Source organism: Euprymna scolopes, chromosome 30, assembly GCF_053919585.1.
Source record: "Euprymna scolopes isolate OS-2025 chromosome 30, ASM5391958v1, whole genome shotgun sequence".
Lineage (NCBI taxonomy): Eukaryota > Metazoa > Mollusca > Cephalopoda > Sepiida > Sepiolidae > Euprymna > Euprymna scolopes.
The window spans coordinates 43,501,100-43,524,996 of NC_136511.1; the positions used below are offsets into that span (position 1 = coordinate 43,501,100).

Below are 23,897 nucleotides of genomic sequence, written 5' to 3' on the forward strand. Positions count from 1 at the left end.
AACTGATCGAAACGTTAACAAGAAAACATCTTCAATTTCCACCACTAACCTTATATTGTTACATTAAAGTCAAATGCGCCGCTGATATCTAACCTCAAATCTTTTCAGTGTTGCATAATTAAACTAACCAATCAAATGCGGCCATACTTTACCACGAAAGTAATCACTAGGGCTGTGACAACAGCATATTCTTTTCATTGTTTTGACTCTTGAGCATATATCCGTTAATATCTTATATGTTTTTATGTAGACGAGTGTGGTTCTTGGTTGTATTGAGTGTGTCTAACTGTGTCGGATATATACCCGAGAGTCAAAAGAATGAAAAGAATATTCTTTTGTCACAGCACTAGTAATCACCCATTAACCATACCAAACAACCTTATGCACCTGGCGTATCATATCGATACTTTACTTTTAAAAAAGTTTTTAATTATTTACTAGTGTTGGAATGATTAATCGGAATCGGAATTAAGAATTGAAAAAATCAGAACTTTTGCAGGTATCGAACTCGGTATCGAACTCGAAAAAATTTGTGCCTATTTTCCAATACTAAAAAAATATTCTTTTAATTGTTCTTTTTTTTTTTTTTTTTGGCGTTGGTCGTTACAAGAATAAAGCCTCCTATATTTTAACCCCAAAAGTTGAAGAGCTACGAAGACAGGAGTGGTACTATTAAAACAAGCGATCATTTGTGCTCCAGAATTTATCTTTCTAGATGGTCACCACTCTTCTCATTACACCTTTTCCAGGAATTTAATGAAACATCTTTGCTTCTGACGCACATCCATAACAGGGTTTGCTTTCTTACAGTCTCATATCGTCAATATCTGCAACAAAGAGACGAAACTTTTAGGTTACGAATGCATAAAGTCAGTCATCATACCAATGCAATTGACAACCCCTTCTGATCTATTCGGGCGAAAGAAAATAGGAGGCATTATTTTTGAAAGTTTAAAACTTAATTTCCCATTGCTGGTAATGAATATTTATTGATTTTTAAACTGTTAGTACAATACGCTTAAACAAGATATTTTAATTTATACAGATTGCGTGTGTATTATTATAGAATCAATCCTCTATTCATTATTGTATATTGCGAGTAATAATTTGGACGGTGGACTAATTCACAAAATAAATAAATAAATAAATAAATAAAATAAAAAAAAATAAAAAAATAAAATTAATAAAATAATAACGATAATTTCGTTCATCAAATTCCGTCTGTTTGTTTACAATGTCACGTCAGCTGATATTTGGGCTTGAAGATGAATGCCCTGGAAAAGTCACTTCTAATCAATTTTTAGTTTTAAAATCTGCAAACGAAGAAATGATTTGCAGTCATTTTAAATTGTACCCCTTTTTTATCGTAAATTGAACTAATTAATTTGTCCCAATCACTGCCACACCTTGAGCAACAATCAACTGACCGGGATATGTATACGACTGGGGTCCGCTTGGAAACTTGATATTCCCATGAAAAATTCCTCCTGCAGGGGAAGCCAGTTCTACTCGGCTATGGTGAATGCCGCTTTTAAAGAAAGAGCGTTCTATGCAGCACTCCCCAAATGTGGCAGCAATACTCCATTTTCGGATGTATCTGCCTTTTATATAGATAAAGGATGGTATCAGGAGATCTTCTTTACTTGCCTCCCTACAAGGGCAAAGTTAAACACCATGTCATTTTTTAATGTGGAGAAATTAAGCTCTTCCTAAAAAGGCAATCTTGATTGAAATAAAAAAAAATTAAAATTGTCTCAGTCCAGAAAGATTTCTCCTTCACTGATCGAGAATTGAAAAGATGTAATGTAGTATCCGAACAGATACAACACTTTGTTTCTAGCAAAAATGGCAAGGAATGTACGTTTTGTATCGGAATATAGGTATTTTCTGGAGCAATGGAATGATCCAACTATTTTCCCAGCTACCTTAGCAACGGAATGGAAATATCTAACAAGTAAACTAATAAGTGGATTTATTTGATTTTTCTTTCTTTTTCTTTTCTTCAGTTCGATGATGTATGTCTTATGGCCGCGCTGGCGTTAATGGATAAATCAGAACTTGGCGACCAGGCACGAGGAAGTCCGACGTTGGTGGTTCGAGCCCTGTGTCGAGCAGTAAGTAAATAAATAAATAACCGATGTTTGCATCTGTCTGACATCTGGTGTATCTGTACTTAATGAACTACAGATAAATGATTTCTTTCAAATATCAAACGTTTTAAGAGAAATAAAAAAAAACAATGTGACCCCTGATTTTCTGATGAGTAACAATAACGTCAAATACAAATGGTGTTTCTTTAGGAAGGGGATGGGAGATGATAAAGTTATTGTGGTAACAATGCAGAGAGACGGAGAAATAAGTGGCCATGTTTAGCGTGTGATCGTTGTAAGGAAACTGTGGCACGCGAACTTAGAATTATTTGAATACGAGCCAAATTTAGGCGCTGTTGGAAGTCCAAGATGGCAGAATTAAAAGGAGACAGATTTTTTGCCCAAAAGACTTGTTTTGGGCGCATGCGTTTTTGTGGTTAGTGTAAAGAGAAGGAAAAGAAGAAAAATGAAGAGAACAAAATAATCCGGCTCTAGTATATTTTCTTACAACTCGAGATTATTTACGTGACTGGAATAGGAATTGATTACATAAATACATCTTTCAGTCACACAAATTATATAAGGTCTGTATGTCGATGACTAAAATTATATTTTATAAAGCCCCCCTCTTGGGTAGAGCACTATCGTAAATTATCTTACTCGCTACTTAATTTAGCTGAAAAAATGCGAAGCTCGCGGTTTGTTTACAAACGTTTGAGCCCTTTACGAGTGGCGGACGGATGTTTATTTAAATAGACATTCGGACAGATAAATTTCGGCCACCGATTCCGTAGTCAGGGGGTAAGACTGCCGACTGTCATCACGACGGTTCTAGGTTCGATCCTCGGCTTGGGATAGGTGTTAGTCTAGCGGCACTGATGAGTTGTGAAACAACGAAACAGGTCTGTATGTCGATGACTAAAATTATATTTTATAAAGCCCCCCTCTTGGGTAGAGCACTATCGTAAATTATCTTACTCGCTACTTAATTTAGCTGAAAAAATGCGAAGCTCGCGGTTTGTTTACAAACAAACGTTTGAGCCCTCCACGAGTGGCGGACGGATGTTTATTTAAATAGACATTCGGACAGATAAATTTCGGCCACCGATTCCGTAGTCAGGGGGTAAGACTGCCGACTGTCATCACGACGGTTCTAGGTTCGATCCCTGGCTTGGGATAGGTGTTAGTCTAGCGGCACTGATGAGTTGTGAAACAACGAAACAGGTCTGTATGTCGATGACTAAAATTATATTTTATATATATATATATATATATATATATATATATATATATATATATATATGTGTGTGTGTGTATGCATATATATGTATATACATAAGGGCGAATGAACTCTTTTTCTGAGTCAACGGCCAACTAGCACCGTGTATATTTGTGTGTGTGTGTATGTGTATTGGGGTAGTGAGGGCTCCCGTAAGCCGTGGTGAAGGCAACCTTTCTGGGAGAAGCAAATCTCTGATTTAAAAAACCATAAAGCGGAAGACCAATACCCGCATTAAGCTGGCCTGCAGTTTAATTTGTTGCTGGCTATCTTGATCTTACTTGTTGCTGGATCTCAACATTTTGAACCGAGAGAGAGACTTAGCTGTCGTACAAAGCTAAGACTCTTTAACATCATATTTGTATAGATACTCCCTCAGACATTTGGGCTCATGGATTTTAAATGTCTGGGGGAGTGGCACTCGTCTGACAAGACGTTGCAATCATCATATATGTATATATATGTATATATATATGTATATATATGTATATATATGTATATATATATGTATATGTATATATATGTATACATATGTATAAATATATGTATATGTATATATATATGTATATATATATGCATATATATGCATATATATATATATGTGTATATATATTTGTCTTTACATAAGCAGTAGTTTGTTGCTACACAGTCATGAGCATGTTTCGGTCTACTAGTATTTACTAACTAGAGACCTCATCAGGCAACAACCCTTATTTTCGAAAACGGAATTCTAAATGAAGAGCGAAAATCTATCCTCAGCAAAAGAAGGCTTTTTTTTTATCATGAGTGTGAAGAACAGGGTTGAATTGGGTGCGAATTTATTAGTTTATTCATTCTTGTATCTGTTTATTTACTTATTTATCGGTGACTTTATTCATTTTCGTGTTGGTTTTAGGGGTTAGAGTTTGCGGGTTGAGGGGATTGGGTTCTAAATCTAGGGCTATACAGATGTATGTTTAACAAGCGAGAGGCTCGTTCGTCCATGTCTGAGACTTTCAAGGGTCAATGTGTCATAAAATTCCCTTTTTTTTTAAAGTTTATTTCAATTATGCTTATATCTGAGAAGAGGTTAGGAATTTACCCGGGTCTGTTGAATGTTGTTTGGGCTTCCAGTGAACGGTTGAAGGGAGGGAAGGGGTTAGCGGCTTAAAAAAGAGAAAGGAAGGTGGTAGGGGGAGATGGAATGGGGGAGTAGGAAGAGGGAATAAGAAAAGTAGAAGAGAAGGTAGCATCATTTAATAGCTTTGTTTTATCTTACTTAAACAAAATCGGTTTCTTTTGGACCTCCCCAATATTGATTGATGGTAACATTTATTTTTTATATATAACATTTCTCTTTGTAAGGAAACATCATTTTGTTGGTCACTCTTAGCTACGAATGCAAACAAAGTTGATATAAAAAAATATATTTTCGCGAAAATTATCTTTACTTTCATCATATTTTGCTTAGGGCAAAATTTTTGAGTATCAAAACCTATCTCTTTACAACCCCCCTCCTTTTCATAACCTATCATACTTTCATCAATCACAGTCCATTTTCTGTAGGCTCTTTTTGAACTCAGTCAACAACGGGTACTTCTACTAGTATATATATATATATATATATATATATATATATATATATATATATATATATATATATATATATATATATATATATAATTTCAAAGTTATAGAGGTTTTTGAAACATGAAAACAATGTTGTTGTATTTTTGTATTATATACTAGAAGTCAGCGCGGCATTGCCCAGTCGTAAAATACGCATAAATATTTTATTTTAATTAATGCAGAGTCCTTATTTATTATAAAAAGAAATACCGTACACATTAAACGTAACGCTAAATTCCTTTTAAAAAAATGAAGTAAAAAAAAACGGAAAAAACTGAGACATGTGCGTGCGAGTATTATGTTTTTCTTAACAGTTTTCTTCTTGTAAATAAAAAAAATTGCTTGAGCTGAGACCAAAACCAAAACCTGAAGACAATGAATCAAGTATGCTAACCATTAGACCAGCTTTGATGCGGTCAATAAAAAGTGTTTTCTAAACCTACTTATTCTTTACATAAAAAAGCTGTCATGTTTTCCGGTCGCGCATGCGTATTCGTGAAACAGGCGACAAACAGATAAAAATTCGACGACCCTCACGTACCAATTGTTCAATTTTTACCCCTTAGCAGCCCTTTCTTCGGGATGAAAACGGATTATATATATATATATATATATATATATATATATATATATATATATATATATATATATATATATATATATATTTGATAAAACCGTTTCTATTTTCTGAATGCCGCTAACCTATAATAGATTTCATGCACTGAGAAGACTCCTCTCTGAAATAGTCGCTATTAGCTACCCACTTCGACAACCGTTACCTCCTTGATCCAACTGGACACGATATGCATCCGCGTTTGTCATCAATCATTCGTTCGGAATCGTTACGGGGCAAATTATCCGTACAATGATGGGGGATCATGTTACGAATCGTTTCCGAGAAATGCACTGACTGTGCAACGGACAATTACCAGATAAGTATTTGCATGGATGCATTGACTTGTTAAATACACACACATAGAAGCACGCACACATGTATGCACACAAACACACACGAATAGACATACAACGCACACGACCATAGCTACACAAACACACACATAGACACAGAAACACACGTATGCACACAAACACATACACATAAACGCACAAACACACACACACACGTATGGAAACGCAAACACACACGAATAAACATACAACGCACACGACCATAGCTACACAAACACACACATAGACACAGAAATACACGTATACACACAAACACATACACATAAACGCACAAACACGCACACACAAACACGTATGGAAACACAAACACACACGAATAAACATACAACGCACACGACCATAGCTACACAAACACACACATAGACACAGAAACACACGTATACACACAAACACATACACATAAACGCACAAACACATACACACAAACACGCGTGGAAACGCAAACACAGACGCACACATTCATCGACATGCAAACACACAAGCAGACATGCAAACACACACGTATACACACATAAACACACAAAAACACGAATAGACATAAACACACACACGCACGCACACACACACACACACAGTTCAAAATCGACTTTGAAACCTGGTGGGGTTGATCTAAACTGTTTCTTGCGGTCCATTTCTCTATCTACTGTATCGTTATTGTCACAGAAAATGTCTTCAATGGCAAAAGAATTAGCACACACAGGTCTCTCACTCTCTCTTTCTCTCTTTCTCTCTCTCTCTCTCTCTCATTTCCACACACACGCGCGCGCACGCAGATATTATAGAAAAATGCTACCATTTTCAAATTTGTATTCCTTTTACTCTCCTGACTCTTGGAGTTCTGTTTTATTTGTCCTCATTCTCCATTTTTATTGACAAGGTCCATATTTGGTTTGTTTTACAATAGACATCAAACCGAAAAGTCGGTAAAGAAACAAATCTGTAACAAGCATCACCAAAGTCCAAATAAGTTACTCTTCTACCTACCTGGCTAAGTTTTTTTATGTTTTAACTGATTTTAAAGTGTGTTTTAAGTGTGAAACTACAGTAGTGCTGAGTGTTTAAGTTAAAACAAAACCAAAGACGGCGCCATGATGCTCCCTCCTCTGGGGTCTCTGTAACGTCGCAGAAACAAACAAATGAAGGAAATAGATAAGTATCTGACGGCTTTTTTTTATGTTTAAGCAAAAGGCATTTATTACAATTACTCTCCAAACAATGCTTTTTTTTCTTTTCTTTTTTTTACTGTTCATTTCGTCTGCCATGAGATTTAAAAAAAAAAAAAAAAAAAAGAAAAAACGCGGTCTCGACACCAGCATAAAAGTCTCTCGCCGTCACTACTGGTCATACGTCCATCTCGCCCGGTGTGCACACTTTTCTTCTCTCTTCGACCACATGTTGTCTTTTTTCTTTTTTTTTTGTGACATAAGTCTGCGCACACTTGCTAATTTGCATACATGCTCAAAACGGCTGCTGCTACTAATATATTCGCTAGCCATCTATACTTCGGCTGCTGCTGATAGTTTCACACGCGCTCTGTTACATCCCAAGAATCGGTCTAAAAGTCGAAAAAGAATTAAAAATGCTGACAAAAATCCACCCAATAAATATCACCGTTACATTTATTAGGTGCGTTTCTAGCAGTATTTTGTTTTATTCTCTATTTTTAAACCATTACGAAGGCTTCAAAGATGTAAGAGACACATGTCAGACATTTCTTTTTGTTCTCACGTAACACTTAACATTACTTGCTTTTCGAACTGAATAAACCTTTTAAAGTAAGTAAAAAACACTAAAAATTTATCCAGCTAGGTAGAAGAGTAACTTATCTTTCCTTTGATAACGTTTATTTGTTAGATATTTGCTTTTTGACCACTTTTTCGTTCTGCTGTCTATTGTAAAACAAACCCTCACATCTTGCGTCATTCGGAATACTATATGGTTTGCCTAAAAATAGTATTTTCTTGTCTTGACAAAGTGCAAAATCGACTTTGCAATCTAGTAACGAATTATCTCTTCTTTTCCTTGCACAGAAAATATGTTACTAATCTCTCTCTACTCAATAGTTATTTCCATGAAAAGTGCTCGACTACGCTCCAATCTCTGGCTCCTCTTTCTAATACAGTCTGAGTAAAAACTCGTCTTTCTATCACAATGAAAAAATAACTTTCCCTTTTGTCCGTTTTTGCAACTCTTACTTTCTCTGCCTAAAGATGGCTACTTTAATCAGAACCAATATTTAAGCAAACTTGAAAAGGTTATTGACTTATATCAAATATTTATTTTTAATGCAAGTAGGTCACAAATGATAGCTAAACATGTTTTTGACTAATTTCTCAACTGTATTCGAAACGTGACTATAACATCCAAGATGAGAACAGTAGTCCAAATAATCCCGTTAATACAAATCGTAACCTCAAAAATTCAAAAACAGTTTTCGTCCTCTTTTGCAGTTTTTCTTTCAGACAAGACACGCTTCAAATTATCCACTCAGCCCAAGACAAAGTTGCACAAAAGATAACAAATCCTCATGAATTATTCCGAGTCCAACATAAAGATTTCCTAAGTTCGACAAAATACACCTGGTGTTACATCGGCTGAAACGTTATGGGAATAACACTCTACATGAGAGCAGTAGTCCGAATAATTCATATAATACAAATTGATCAATGCTCTTATAGCGTTATTCATCTCTCAAATGATAATTATTCCATCTCATTAACACTTATTCTTGAGTCGTTTTTGGCCTTGATAAGTAATAAATTCGCCACGATTGAAATTATAACAATAACGAATTTATCAGCTATTTACCTAACCCTAACCTAACCCTAACCTAACCTAACCCTTACTTAACCTACCCTAACACTAACACTAACTTAATCCTACCCTAATCCTAACCCAACCCTAACCTAGCCCTTACTTAACCTACCCTAACACTAATCTAATCCTACCCTAACTCTAACCTAACCCTTACTTAACCTACCCTAACCCTAACCTAATCCTATCCTAATCCTAATTCTACTCTAACCTAACCTAACTCTTATTTAACCTACCCTAACCCTAACACTTACCTAATCCTAGCCTAATCCTTACTCTAACTCTAACCCTAACCTGAATCTAAAACTCTCATCAGGAATCTTAAGTGGATAAATAGGAATTTAAATCTGCCCCGTGAGGAGTTCTTCACATCCACGCCAAATCGTGGTTCACAGGGTCCACCAAAAGATTTACCATTGATATTCTGTTTAGCATAGAATAGACTCCTTAACATTAATCTTCCTTTGCCTTTTTTCTTAAGGATTTTCTGCTCGTCCTCAACATCTTTCAGCTGCCTTTCTCACAGCTCTAATGACATAGTTTTCTATTTCTTTAAGTGTCTCAGCATTTGTTGAGCATCACCGGTGAGAATTATTGCCTTTCTTTTTTTCTAAGGATAGAATTGAATAGTGCTTAGCGTTATTGTTTAGTAGAATTTATTTAATATAAATCAGTTTTCTTTACAATTTGCCTACATGTGAAACCTTTATCTAACCTCTCACCGAGATGCCCGATAAACTGATTTCATTTTTTTTAATTTATGCTTTTCTTTTGTTGTTGTCCAGATTAACAATAACGAGCGAGATGGTGGAGTTCTAGTTGGTAACTGGTCTGGGAAATACGACGACGGAATGGCACCCTATGCTTGGAACGGGAGTGCTGGCATTCTTGAAGAGTTCCTGAAGAAAAGAAAAGGCGTCAAGTTTGGCCAATGCTGGACATTTGCTGCCGTCGCTACAACAAGTGAGTCATCTCTACTTATATATAAATCTGTGTGTGTCTCTATGCATGTGTGATATACGGCATAATCACGTCGACACACCGGTTCTCATCAGATCACCGAAGTTAAGCAACGTTGAGCCTGGCTAGTACCAGATGGGTGACCATTTGGGAATTCTAGGCACTGTATGTGCTTTCCGCTTATCTCGGCATTTGTTTCCAGTCGTCCTGAACCTCCACTTGCCACTGGTATTCAACAATGTCGACTCAGGAGAGGTGTGGTTGGAGATTGCGCAACCCTTGCCACAAAAATTTCACTGCAGTCACGCTTACAGTGGGTATCCATAGTCTGTCAAGACTGAAGGAAGCCACCACCACCATGCACGTGTGTGTCTGTGAGTTCATTCCCTATGGACTCCGAAAAGGCTGAGCAATTTTATAAAAGTTCCTACAGGTGCACCACAGTGGGTCCCCAACTAAAGCAAATAAGCAATCAATTCAATTGAAAAATAGGCGATTTCACTGATTTTGATGACAATAAGAGTATTGGAGGTGTGGAACATTCGTTGCAGTTCCTTCAATCTTGAGCAAAGTCGGGTCTCTATGCTAGTCATAGTATATTTATTTGACAAAATTTGAGATGTGAATAAGCTTTGCAGAGTACAACCAGGGTTTGTTTTTTTTATACCTCGGTACCAAAGCCACCGCCACTTTAAAATTTGTCTTCTTCCTTGTTGACTGAGGTATGGCTTTAGTAAGTTCATCCTCCCAGGATTTGGCTTCTCCATTTGAGAAGGGGCTAGTTTATTGCTTATCGCCTGAGGCGCCCTTACCGGGAAATGTCGACGATGCTGCTTAGGCACTTTTTGCAAGCCAGAGTGGTCTTCTTCTAGGGTGCTTGCTCTTCAAAACCCACTTTCTAACCCTTGTGTCACATCAGCCAGCCGAATGAGGGCCAGAAACATGGAGTATTTTAATCTGTGTGATCTTGTATTTGCTCAAATTAAAAAGAGATTTAAGTTGCTGGAAAAAAACAAGGTGATTAGCCAATCAGCTATCAGCAGATGATTTTTTTTATAAAAAAAAGGAAAAAAATCACCTATCTGATAAAATTCTTGAAAAATAAAAACAAATTGTTTTCAATCATAGCTGTTTCCATGAAAAAAAAATGGTTTCATCGTACCAAAAAAAAAAACTTTAAGAATTGAAACGTTTCTTGCAAAGAAAAAAAAAACAAAAAAAGAACAAACAACAAAAAAAAAAACATCTTAAATAATTTCCATGAAAAGGATAAAAACTTTTGGTTTACATTCTTAACACCCTACCTGAGAATTCTTCCTTCAAAACTCTTCGGCTTAACATTCACAGGAAATATGAACTGGAGCAAATACATAAGGACATTGTGAAGGCTGCTGCAAGGAAGGTGGGCTGTGTTTATTTGCTTCCCCATGATAAAAAATTAGACATGAGGCCGTTTTTTAATGTGGAGAGGGGGAGGGGGAAGGGAAAAGGAGACCAGCTCCCAAGAGGTGGGAAATGGGAGCTGGGTAGTGAAAGTCTCTTGGTATATAGGGTTGCACCTACATGACCAGAAACTCATTGCGACAAGGGCAATGGTCTTTGCTTGCAGCATCTGCCGGGACAGATACTACACTTTGATCTTAGCCCGAAGGCCAAATCCTGGTGAAGGGGGGGGTGCTGCAAGGAAGGTGGGTTCCCTCTATCGAGCTAGAAATCTAGTCACACCTGAGAGTATCCTGTACCTCTGCAAGGCAACTATTTGTCCATGCATGGAGTATTGTTGCCACATCTGGGGTGGTGCATCTATCACTAGTCTTTCTCTCTTGTATGGGGTCCCAAAAAAGGGTCTCCAATATAATAAATCCCATTTTGCCAACTAGGCTTTTATCTTTTCATCATCAACGCTCTGATCTCCATCTGGCAGCAATTGAAATGAATGGCTCTCGTCTTGGGGAGGCTCCATGGTTTGACAAGCTTCTGGGCTTGACCTTTATTCCTGATCTGAAATGGAATACGTACATCAAATCTGTTGCCAAGGTTGCTGGAAAAATGGTGGGATCTTTCTACCGCTCCAGTAGATATCTCACTGACATTATTTTTCATAAATATTGTTTGAATTTTGCATTTTGTTTTTAAATATTTTGCAATGTCTTAGTCAGATTGTGTTAAAATTACAGAAAGATATCAAAAAAATAAAGAATCTATTCAAGTTCCAAACCCTTCAGTGACTTTTTGGACGCCCTATACACTGTGGAAAAATAAAACCCAGATAAGACTTTAACCCATCTTTACGTTGTCAGGTGAAGGTATGCAGTTTCATGACTGACTCATGCTGTTTTCATTATTGTTGCTCGCTATTATTGTTTGTATTCACGTATGGGCCATGATCAGAGATTACTAATTGGCAACAACCGGTAGTGTTCCCTGGAATCTAGATGACAACAAGTTTCCTCAGATTTCCAGTACTCTATCTATATAAAAGCCAAGTACGTCCAAGGATGGAGTACTGTTGCCACATCTGAGCAGGAGCTGCTAGAAGCAGTTTATCCTACCTTGACAAAGCACAAAATAGATTTATTTTTAGCTTAGTGGAAGAAGCCCTTTTCTCTTCCTTGCAACCTCTCTCCCACAAAGGAGACATTGTGAGCTTGTCTTTGTTTTATCATTATTTCCATGACAAGTGCTCGTCTGAACTTCAATCTCTGCCCCACCCTCGCCAATCTTTCATGAAAAACACCCATCTAGCCGAAACTTCTGTCAATAATTTTCCCCACTCTTTATCTATGCCTAAATCAAAACGTAGATTCCATGAACAAAGCTTCTTTCTTAGAACTGCACGCCTGTGGAACTCCCTTCCGTTTGCCTGCTTCCCAGCTGACTACAACTTGGTTGTCTTCAAGTCCAACATAAACAAATTCTTGATGAACCGTCCCCTTAAGTAATCCAATTTACCAAGTTTTCATTACTAATGATTACTACGATATTGTCGCATTGACTACTGTACACTCAATAACCCTTATCCTCCGGGTCTTAATAAGTGATGACTCCTATGTAAAAAAAAAAAAAAAAAAAAAAAAGGCTTCAACTCCTGTCCTATTGCCGCAATATTGTATCTCTGTGCCTGTTTTACAAGTATTTTAATGGAATGTGCTCTGATGAACTCATTGCACTTGTGCCCCCTCGACGCTTAGCAACAAAATCACACCTCTTCTGTTAAAATCCCTAAATGTTAGAAAGCTTTCTACTCTAATAGATTCTTTCCTCAAACAGCTAGATTTTGGAATTCCGTTCCTTTTACCTCCTTCCCTGACTGATATACAGAAGTTCAAATGTAACATAAACCAACATCTTGTTAATCTTTCTTAGACATGATCCCAATTGGTAGCCCTTTACACCCAAGTGGCAATATGTCTTATTTGGGGTGAACATGAGTAAAAAAAAAAAAAAAAAAAAAGAAAGTACCAGGTTTTCCATGTTTTCGTTTATAAAAACAAAATTTCTTTCTTTGAAAGATTTGTTGAAAAAAAAAAAATTAATAGACTTTTCTTGAAAAAAATAACATTTTTTTTTTTTTCATATAATAAAACTTACAATAGGTTTTATCTTATGGGATTTGGGACAGTTTCAGTTTTTTTTTTTTTTTTTGGCTCATGCGATGTTATTTTTATGGTTTTTTTAAAATTTATTTTCAACCTACATGTGGCTAATTAGTATTTATAATTCATGTGGGTTTATAATCTATGTGGGTTGGTTTCTCTATTTGAGGATTTTCCTTAAAATTTCGTCTGTTTCCATTATTGTTGCCTGCTGTATGGTCTCAGTCTTTCATTTGATTCCAATTTCTCCTAGTCTTTTTTTCAAATGTTTTTGAGATTGTTCCTAGTACTCTTACAATCAATACCTCAGCTGAGTTTATTTGTTTGCCTCTGTACAGACTAGCGCCCACATTGCTTGACCAACTGTCACCATACTTGGTCAAAATATCGTTGATCGTCTAACTAATTTGATTTTTGAATATCTCGTTCAATGACCAAGGTTAAAGTCATGCAAAATGGAAAATTTCGAAATTTTGTTTCCAAATTTAATATATGGATATTCTGCTCTTAAACAACGGTGACCGGTATACAAACTTATCAACATTTCTATGGCGTAATTTTAGGCAGGATGTCCAATAAAGTTAATGAAGAGTTTTGAACTTAAATAGATTTTTTATTTTTGATGATATTTTTCTGTAATTTTAACACAATCTGACTAACACATTGGGAAATAAAAAATTTTTTTTTAATTCATGAAAAATTATATCTTTTAAATATTGCCCGTTTTCAGCTTCGCATATTATCTCTCGCTATGGCAATGTCAAATGGCCACCACGTTCCCCAGACTTGACTAGCACCAACTTTTCTTGTGGGGATATCTTAAAGAAAGAGTCTATGTTAACAAACCCCAAACCCTGAAAGAATTGAAGAAAAACATCAGGAACGAAATAAGAGAGTTCAATCGCAATCCAGTCATTCTGCAATCTGTCATGAATAATGTTTTGGAAAGAACACAAATATGCGAAGCTGAAAATGGGCAACATTTAAAAGACATTATTTTTCATGAATAAAGATTGTTTGAATTTTGCATTTTTTTTAATATTTCGCAATGTCTTAAAACCCTTCTTTGACTTTTTGGACGCCCTATACAATGTGGAAAAACAAACCCTCAGATAAGACTTTGACCCATCTTTACATTGTCAGGTGAAGGTATGCAGTTTCATGACTGACTAATGCTGTTTTCATTATTGCTCGCTATTATTGTTTGTATTCACGTATGGGCCATGATCAGAGATTACTAATTGGCAACAACCGGTAGTGTTCCTTGAAATGTAGATGACAACAAGTTTCCTCAGATTTCCAGTACTCTCCACTTCCTTCGATAACTTTTGCAAATGAATTTGTATTATAGCAATAGCTGCTTACCATTGACTTCTCACTGGCAGCGATCATTGGTGCTCACAGGAATATGGATGGCAACAAGTCTTCCCACGGTCCCAGTCCTCTTTCCACTCATCCAGTGGAGGTCTGGTTAGTGCTTTCTTTTCTTGGTCTTTCCATCCTCCTTGACCCTTCTCAATTATTTGGCATGATTTCAATCGATGCTGACACTACAACTTTTTGGGGGGTTAACTTACAATTTTACAGTTTCAGTTTTCTTGGTTCTATGTGGTGTTCTATCTTTTTGTTCTACTTTTGTTGCAGTTTCTATATAGCCGGTTAGTGTTTGTCACTCCTGTGGATTAGTTTCCGCATTCAAGGATTTTCCTGAAATATTTCAGCTGTTTTCAGCATTACCATGTGTTGTATAGTCTCAGTTTACCCTTTGATTCCAATTTCTCTTATTTTTTTCCAAGTTCTTTGAGACTGTTCCTGGTGCTCCTACAATTATTGGTATTATATTGATTTTCTTTATGTCCCATATTCCTTCCAGTTCTATGGCAAGTTCTGTGTATTTGCTTTGTTTTCCTGTCTCTTTGATCTTCACTCTATGGTCTGCTGGGATAATAAAACCTACAATTTAGCAGTTTCTTTTTTTTCTTTCATATTAATTATTACGGTGTCGGTCTTCTTGCTTGGATGAGTTTATCTGTTTGTACCCCTATATTCCTCGGGATTTTGTTGTTTTCATTTCCATTATTATTACTTGCTTAGAGTTTTCACAACCTGTGGTATTCCCTGAAATCTGAGTGACAACAAGTACCCCCAGATTTTCAGTACTTACAATCTCTTTCAATAACCTTTGAAAATTACTTTGTGCTATAGCAATAGCCGTTTACTATTGATTTCTCGTTGGTAGCAATCATTGGTCTTCGCTGGAATTTGAGGAGCAATAAGCCTTCTCAAGGTCCAAGTCCTTTTCACACTCATCCAGTGGAGGTCTGGTTAGTGCTTTCTCTTCTTGGTCTTTCCATGCACTTCGACTCTCCATTTTATTTTATTTATTTATTTATTTATTTATTTTGCAGGGGCTGAATTATTATTATTATTATTATTATTATTATTATTATTATTATTTCAGTATTCCGAACTCTTGGTATCCCAACCCGATGTGTAACAAATTTCAAATCGGTACATGATTGTGATTACAGCGGACCCATCGATGCTTATTGGACGACAGATGGAAAACCACGCAAGATGTATGATGACGCCATTTGGTAAGGTTTTTCTCTTATATATTTTTCTGTAACTTTATTTTTAAATATTTTTGTTTAATATTTCAAATTTAGATTTTCTAACATGAAACAAAATAATGGGTAAATTAATGGGTAAATTAAGGGGTAAATTCATGGGTAAATCAAAAATCTAAAAAAAAAGATGTTAACTATAAAAATTAAATTAAAATAAAGAGAAGTAAAAAAAAATATTAAAAAGAGGAAAATTAAAAAGAAATGAATTTACAAAAGGGACGGGGGTTACATAATACAGAGTTGCCCTTAAGTCATTTTACAGTTTGAAAATTAAACAATTTTTCTTAAATGACTGTATTTTACTAATTCTTTTTTTATTACACAGTTTAGAGTGTGGAAATTTTTAATGACGTAATTACGAAATATAATGTCTCTTAAGAAGTCGCCGTTCTCGGCTTCGCAAAGTCGATTCTTTTCTAAGCTATTCTCCATTACAGTTCTTAACATCGGAGGTTGTGGGGAAAGAATTTCCTGTCATATGTTTGTCTTAAGTTCTTGGGTGGTTCGAGGTTTATTTGCATACACTTTGTCTTTAAGATATCCCCAAAGCCAAAAGTCTGGTGCTGTCAAATCAGGTGAACGTGGAGGCCATTTAAAATCGGAATTTCGAGAAATTTTTCGATCCTGAAACATCAGTTAACAACTGCATTATGGCTCTAGCTGCATGTGCAGTTGCTCCATCTTTTTGCCAGCAATACCCTGGGATGTTTGCTAACTGAGGTTGAACAAAACACACTAGCATATCTCTATATTTCTCTGCAGTTACAGTCACAGCCATTATCAACTTGTAAATAAACTCATTGTCATTTCTTGCAGTTTCTTGAAATCTGATAGTGTAATTTAGTCGTTTCTGAAAGACTGGTGGTTGTAAAGATTGCACTAATTGAATCTTGTGATGATACATGTGAAAGTCTCTTTGGATCTGCTGTCGAGAACTTCGTGAGATGGCAAGTTCATAAGAACGCCTTTGAGAGGATGTGGTTGAGTTCTCTCCAATGGTACGCCTTGCATCTTCAGTATTTTCATGTATACGTACTGAGCGACCTCATCCACGTTTATACCTATCATTTACGGGGCCTAGCTCTTGAAGACGGGTCACTAAGCTCATTATTTCAGGCCTTCTAGGAAGATGCCGAACATTAAAATGGCGCATATAAGATCTTTGCGTTGCAACAAGTGACCATCCATTTTCAAAGTAAAATCCAATTATCTTCACTCGTTGTTCTGTGTAAATTTATCCATATAAAAAATTTCAAAAGATTCTATTTTATAATTCTGAAAAGAAAAATTAAAATATATTAATAGAAAAAAGTTATTTTATTTTTAAAATATAAAGTGACTTATGGGCCACCCTGTGCAAACGAAGAAAGTGAATGGATTTTTAAAATCTTTTTCACACAAAACAAGGTGCATTGCCACTTGGTATGTAACTGGCTACTATTTGAGTTTGTGTCTAACGAGGGACTGTGGAGCTGTGAGATGTTTGTTCACATTACATTTAAACTTCTGCAGGTTTGTACAGTCAGGGAAGCAAAAAAGAGAGAGGGAAATCTGGCAGTCCAAGGGAAGAAACCATTAAAGTAAAAGGCTTTCCAGCATCTAGGGACATTAACAATGATGGCGTGGGATTTTGCTGCTTGTTGGGTTAGTCGGGAGTATGTATATCAAGGGAGCACAGGTGCTATGAGTTCATCAGAAATTCGTAACTATTCTGTACTTTAACTTAATAATTTAATAAACAAAAGATACAATAAAAACAGAATTTAAAAGTTAGAACCCTACCTAAAAATAGCATGGTACATAAACTTCAGAAGTGGCAAGAATTTAATTATTTGAAACTGGGTTTATCAAGGTATTATACTCTATCCAAACACATGCAGGATTTTTCAGCAAAATTCGACACTTGACAAAACGTAAAGTAGATGCCGGGGGATACTGAGGATACTTGGACGAATGAGATCGCCAGTGGATGCCCCTACATCTTCTAACAGGACTCCTCTCCTGCATACAAGGCCAAGACGACCCAAGCATGGCTGTTCAACTCAACATTGTTTCTCATTAATGGTAGCCGAACTTAATTCTTCTTGAGCATGATCAAGGTCAAGACTAACAAACATACCCACAATGCGATTGACTCTCTGAAGGCCACTATAGACAGATAGACACTATAGGAGATGGTTGCTAAAGCATTTGACTTGTTTTGTGGTAGCGATTACATTGAAAAAAAAATTGCATGTAACTCTAACGATTGCAAAATAAACTGTTGGGTCTCTGCAAATACAGCAGTTGTCTTTATAAGCTATTTCGTTTTGTTTTTGTTTTTTTTTTGTTTTGTTTTTTATTTCTTTCTTAAGTTTTGGGTTTTGTTGCAATACAGCGTCTATGCATACTCATATACACTCACGTGTGTTCAGAAAATATTTTTGAAATTCTGATCAATTTTTATCTGTAATTCTGATGATGAGTCATTTGTTTTGATGTGCAGGGATTTCCATGTTTGGAACGAGTCTTGGTTTAAGCGACCTGATTTGCCCGGTTCTTATGATGGATGGCAGGCTTACGATGCAACCCCTCAAGAAGTTAGTGAAGGTAAAGTAGCCAAAATGATTCTCTCTCTCTCTCTCTCTCTCTCTCTCTCTCTCTCTCTCTCTCTCTCTTGATCGCTCTCTTTCTCTATCTTCTTTTCTTCTCTCTTTCTTTCTTTTCCTTTATCACTATCTCTCTCCCTCCATACTTTTCTCCCTCTCCTCTCTCTATCTCTCAATTATTTTTTCTTATTTCCAGCTTTTGTTATTCGTGTATTTAACCCAAACCCTAACCCCTCAAGAAGTTGATAGTAAAGTAGCCAAAATGGTTATGTGCATGCTCTCTCTCTCTCTCTCCCTCTCTTCTTCTTCTTCTTCTTCTTCTCATCTCTATCTTTCTTCGTCTTCCTTTCTCTCTCTGTTATTCTCTCCTTCCGCTTTTTTCTCTTTGCTCTTTCCTTTTCTCTCTCTCAATTACTTTTTCTTATTTCCAGATTTTGTTATTCATATCTTTTCTTTAACCCCTCAAAAAGTGATTATATGTCTGCCCCCACATTTCTCTCTCTTCTCCTCTTTCTTTCTCTTCCTTTCTCTCCTTATCTCTCCTTCTGTATCCTCTGTATCTCTTTTCTCTCTCTCTATCTCTTGTTCTTCATATCTTTCTCTAACCCTAAAAAGGGTAATTTATCTTGCATTTGGTAACAGTTATTGATTCTGTATTTACGCTTTTCATCCCTCTTTTGTTTTGTTGGCTCTTGTTAAAAATTCCCGACAATTTATATTAATTGTTAGCATGGTTCTTGACAATACCCAAAGACATCATTATGGTTCAAACTGGCCCAACCAGGCTCAACTTTCAGTAATGACACTGCTCTGCTCAAGGAGACAAACGAGGACGAATCAACCATAAGGCCAAGATCTTTTTCTTGGCCTTATGGTTGATTCGTCTTTTAAGGCATCAAAACATTGCATTTAGTCAACTAACATAGCAAGAAGCATCCTATTTCTTATACGACTTTCTTTCTGCAAACTCACTCCTGAAATATGAGGTACCTTAAATAAGTTTCCAGACTTTTTTTTGTACATGCATTTAAAACTGTCATAGACTTTTGAAAATTCAATATGTTATTGCTATACATCTTATTAGATGACAAACCAATTTTTAGGATTTCAGGTTCAAATGAACAGCTACAACAGGAATTGGAATACACACTACTAAAGCTTGATTGTCATTGCTGGTGAATTTCAAAAATGCAATATGAACGTGGGGGTGCTTTAGAAGAACGATATGCATAAAATTCTGTTTTAAACTTGGAAAGAATGTCACAAATCGTATGGAATGCTTTAGACTACTTTTGGACCATCTTGTATGAATTGAGCATCAGTTTTTGAGTAGCATAAGAGATTCAGGATAGGCAGGGAGCCTATGAGGGATGATGAGAGGCATAGGAGTAAGAAAGTCAGAACACCACAGTTGATTGGCCAAATAAAGAATTTCATGGATAAGGACCGTCGTGTGTCTATAGAGACAAGAAGTGCACAATTTGATGTCAGTGTGGGAACTGTGCATACAATTATCTGCGAGGAACTGAAGATGTGAAAGATTTGTGCTAAGTTTGTCCCAAGTCACAGACTATTTAACCAAAATGGGCATCAAGACAGTTCCCCACCCTTTCTATAGTCCAGACATTGCTCCCTGTGACTTTTGGTTATTCCCTAAGCTCAAGGAAAACCTTAGAGGCTATCATTATCAGACAATTGAGGAGATGAAAAAGGCTGTGATGAGGGTCATTGACATGCTCACGCAAGAGGACTTCCATGGGGCCTTCCAGAAGTTGTTGGATTGCAGCCGGAGGAGATTACTTCGAAGGGGACTAGAGTTTCATGTGTCTACTATCATTAAAAGTGCCCAAATGGAAAACGTCTGGAAACTTATTGAAGGTACCTTGTAGCTCTCCCTCTTCAGACCACCGTTAGAGTACAGTGTCCTTCTGTTCTATATCTAATACGTGATACCCAGTATCTGGAAAGAATTCAAAGGCTACTCGAGTGGTGCAGGCTCTATCAGATTTGCCCCATGAAAGTCAACTTGAAAAGCTGAACCTTTTCTTCCTTGAGCGCCGTCGAATATGCAGTGATGTCATTTTGACCTACAATCTCCTCAATGGGCACTACGATACCTCGGGACCTTTTATTTACTTCTGCACCAGAAAGCGAACTGCTTGGACACTACATGAAACTTTTTTCATCGCTGATTTCGAATGAACCCAAAGAGGGCAGCTTTTTCACTCAGAATCTTTCTGACATAGAACATGTAACGTGTGTCACTAATGTAATGTGTGTAACATAAATACTGGCCTTGTTACATATGAAATAATTTTTTTCTAAAAATCCAACAAAGTATATATTGTTCTTCTTATTATAACTTACTTATTTTTCTTATCTTCCCTCCAGGTGTGTTCACGTGTGGACCGGCTCCAGTGAAGGGCATCCGGGATGGAGAGCTTCATTTGAGCTATGACTGTAAATACTTGTTTGCTGAGATCCACGGTCACCGTGTGCACTGGATGATGGATGCGATGGGCAACATGGAACCGATTGCTGTCGAGCAGAACGCTGTTGGCAGGTCGATCAGCACGAAAGCCGTCAACACGATCTCTAGGGACGATCTCACCCACCATTACAAACATCCCGACGGTGAGTAAACAGAGCACCCAAAGCAAAGCACCTATCATGCTTTGACACAGTTCAGAACCATCTTCGAAGTCTAGTTGGGTGATGATGAGATTTGCGAGCCTGTCCTTTCTCTATCATTATTTCCATGGCAACTGCTCGTCTGAGCTTTAATCTATGCTACCCTCATGCCAAACTTTCACAAAAAGCACTCGTCTAGCTACAACCACTACTAACAATTTCCCCTACTCTCTATCTGTACCTAAATCTGGATGCAGATTCCATAAACAAAGCTTCTTTCCTAGAACTGCCTGCCTGTGGAACTCGGTTCTGTTGGCATACTTTTCAGTTGACTACAACATGGTCGTCTTCAAGTCCAATATAAACAATTTTTTATGTCTCTCCTCCTTAAATAATCAAATTCTACCCAACTTCCACCATCATCGATCACTAAGTTGTTGTCTCAGTAACCCTATTCCTCGAGTGGCCTCCGGGCCTTGATAAGCAGTGACTCCCTTGTAAAAAAGTATTTAGAAAAAGACAATCTATATAATTTAACAGGTGTTAGTATACGAAAGAGGTCCCAAATTTCTGGCCTTGAAAAATTTAGGTCATGTGGTATTAGCTGACCAGTGCAATATCAAATGACAAAATCTCTTTTTTTTTTACTTTTTTTTGGGGGGGATCTGTGTGGTCTTTCAGAGCAACTTCACGGGCACCGAAAGATCCGATTTTTTTTTTAATTTTAGAGGCAAAATAATAGTTTTTTATTTTTGTTTTTTTAATTGGTTACCTTTTGTAATTTTGTGATTTTATTGATCTTAAAAGTCGAGCAGAAATAGACTCACAACAAAAATTACAGTTAAAAGAACCTTCAAAACAGTTAAAATAATTTTTTTTTCAACGAACCATGAAAAAAATATCTTTAATAAAATAAGTTTAGTTAATTCATCGCACATTTCGTCACTGGTGTCTTATAAATCCCAAAATACAAAAGTTGTATGAACGTCTGTAGAGGCAGCTTTACTTTTTCCATAAAAAGAAACTTCCATGTTTTATGGAAAGATGCCTTTCTTTATGTGAAGGACATCCCCAACAATGTGTATCGCTTTTTTTGGGGGGGGGGCATTTCATTTCTGTCATTTCTCTTTGGTAAGTAGAACACGCAGGAACACGCACGTGTCTAAGTATATTTTTTTCTTTAAAAAAATTTTCCGCATCGTTATCGTCTTCTTGCATTGTGACATATTCATACCATAGATGAAATTATGGATAATGTTCTCCATAGGATTCTGTCCATTGTTGGTTCGATTCCTCTGAAGACATCACATGATTTTGAACTTTGCAGAATACATGGGATGGGTTGCTATTACCTTCCCCAGCGCAGCAGCATCTGACTCGCCTGTCCTGAGATCATCCGCATAGCTGCAGTCGAATAACATAACTCTTAATACCATAGAACCGTTGATCTGCTAGAGATTCATTCTCCTCCATGGCTATCCAACGTTCTGACGTCATCAGGATTACTTTCTCTTAAATGCATATCTTAACTAAGACTGGGGGTGCATTCCTCCCAGTGAATTAATGTACCTCCAGATACAAACCTGGAAATTTCTTATGACTTGGCACGGTAGATACAGTGCCTAGCCTTCCCAAATGGTCACCAATTTGATACTGGCCAGTCTCATTGGTGCTTAACTTCAGTGATCTGGTGGGAACCGGTGTGTCAACGTGATTGTGCCGTATGCGTTATGCGTTCCCAAAATCTGTTTCATGTTGGTTATAACCATTTTAATTCACTGTTATAAGTCATTTGCATCTTATATCACGTGACCTAAATTTTCCGATGCTAGAAATTTGGGATCTCGTTCGTACATTAACGCGATTTAACCATGCCTGCTTGTCACTTATCAGCTCCAAAACTATTTGAAAGATTTGCAACAAATTTTGGCATGAAGCACCTTCGAGATACTTAATATGTTATAGAGAGTATAAATTTCGCTGCTACTACTATTGATACTTCTGCAACACTGTTGAACACAATACCGCGGTGCTGCTTCCCAACTGACTATAACATGGTCGTTTTCAAGTCCAGCGTTAACAAGTTCTTGTCGAGCTGCCGTCTTAAATAAATTCATTTCTTCCCAATTTCCACCATCATACACCATCACGGTGTTGTCTCATCTGACAATCATTAATTCTTATCCTTGAGTGGCCTTCGTGCCTTGATAAGTGGTAATTCTATAGTAAAAAAAGCCATTGACAATACTAAATGTAATATACACTTATAGCTTCCAAAAATACTTGTTACAAATGTATAAAATTTAGCATGAAGCACGGGGGGGGGTTAAAATGTGAATGTTAATACGTACTACATTAACTGGTTTGTGTGTGCGTGCGTGTATTTGTGTGCGTGTGTGTATTTGTGTGCGTGTGTGTATTTGTGGGCGTGTGTGTATTTATGGGCTTGACTTTTACTCCTGATCTTAAATGGAACACATACATTAAATCCGTTGCCAAGGCCGCTGGAAAAATGGTGGGATCCGTCTATCGATCCAGTAGATATCTCACTGCTGATGCAATTCTCTGTCTATATAAGAGCCAGGTACGTCCAAGGATGGAGTACTGTTGTCACATCTGGGCAGGAGCTGCTAGAAAGAATTTATCCTGCATTGATAGAGTTCAAAATAGACTTCGTAGCCTCGTAGGAGATGTCCTTTTCTCTTCCCTGAAACCTCTTTCTCATAGAAGAG

The 23,897-nt window shown here is 36.8% G+C and overlaps 1 protein-coding gene and 1 pseudogene across 3 annotated transcripts in view; both read left to right on the top strand.

Annotated features, from left to right (window-relative positions):
- LOC145254775 (protein-glutamine gamma-glutamyltransferase K-like) overlaps nucleotides 1–23,897 on the top strand; it is a 553,491-nt gene that overhangs the window by 516,271 nt on the left and 13,323 nt on the right. For all 3 annotated transcript variants that reach the window (XM_080113548.1, XM_080113549.1, XM_080113550.1), the window contains exons 6-10: nucleotides 2,007–2,114; nucleotides 9,546–9,723; nucleotides 15,778–15,913; nucleotides 18,432–18,535; nucleotides 20,926–21,168. In XM_080113548.1, coding sequence (XP_079969674.1) covers nucleotides 2,007–2,114; nucleotides 9,546–9,723; nucleotides 15,778–15,913; nucleotides 18,432–18,535; nucleotides 20,926–21,168 — 769 coding nt within the window. The remainder of the gene's footprint in view (nucleotides 1–2,006; nucleotides 2,115–9,545; nucleotides 9,724–15,777; nucleotides 15,914–18,431; nucleotides 18,536–20,925; nucleotides 21,169–23,897) is intronic.
- On the top strand, nucleotides 9,776–9,892 carry LOC145254963 (5S ribosomal RNA; annotated as a pseudogene).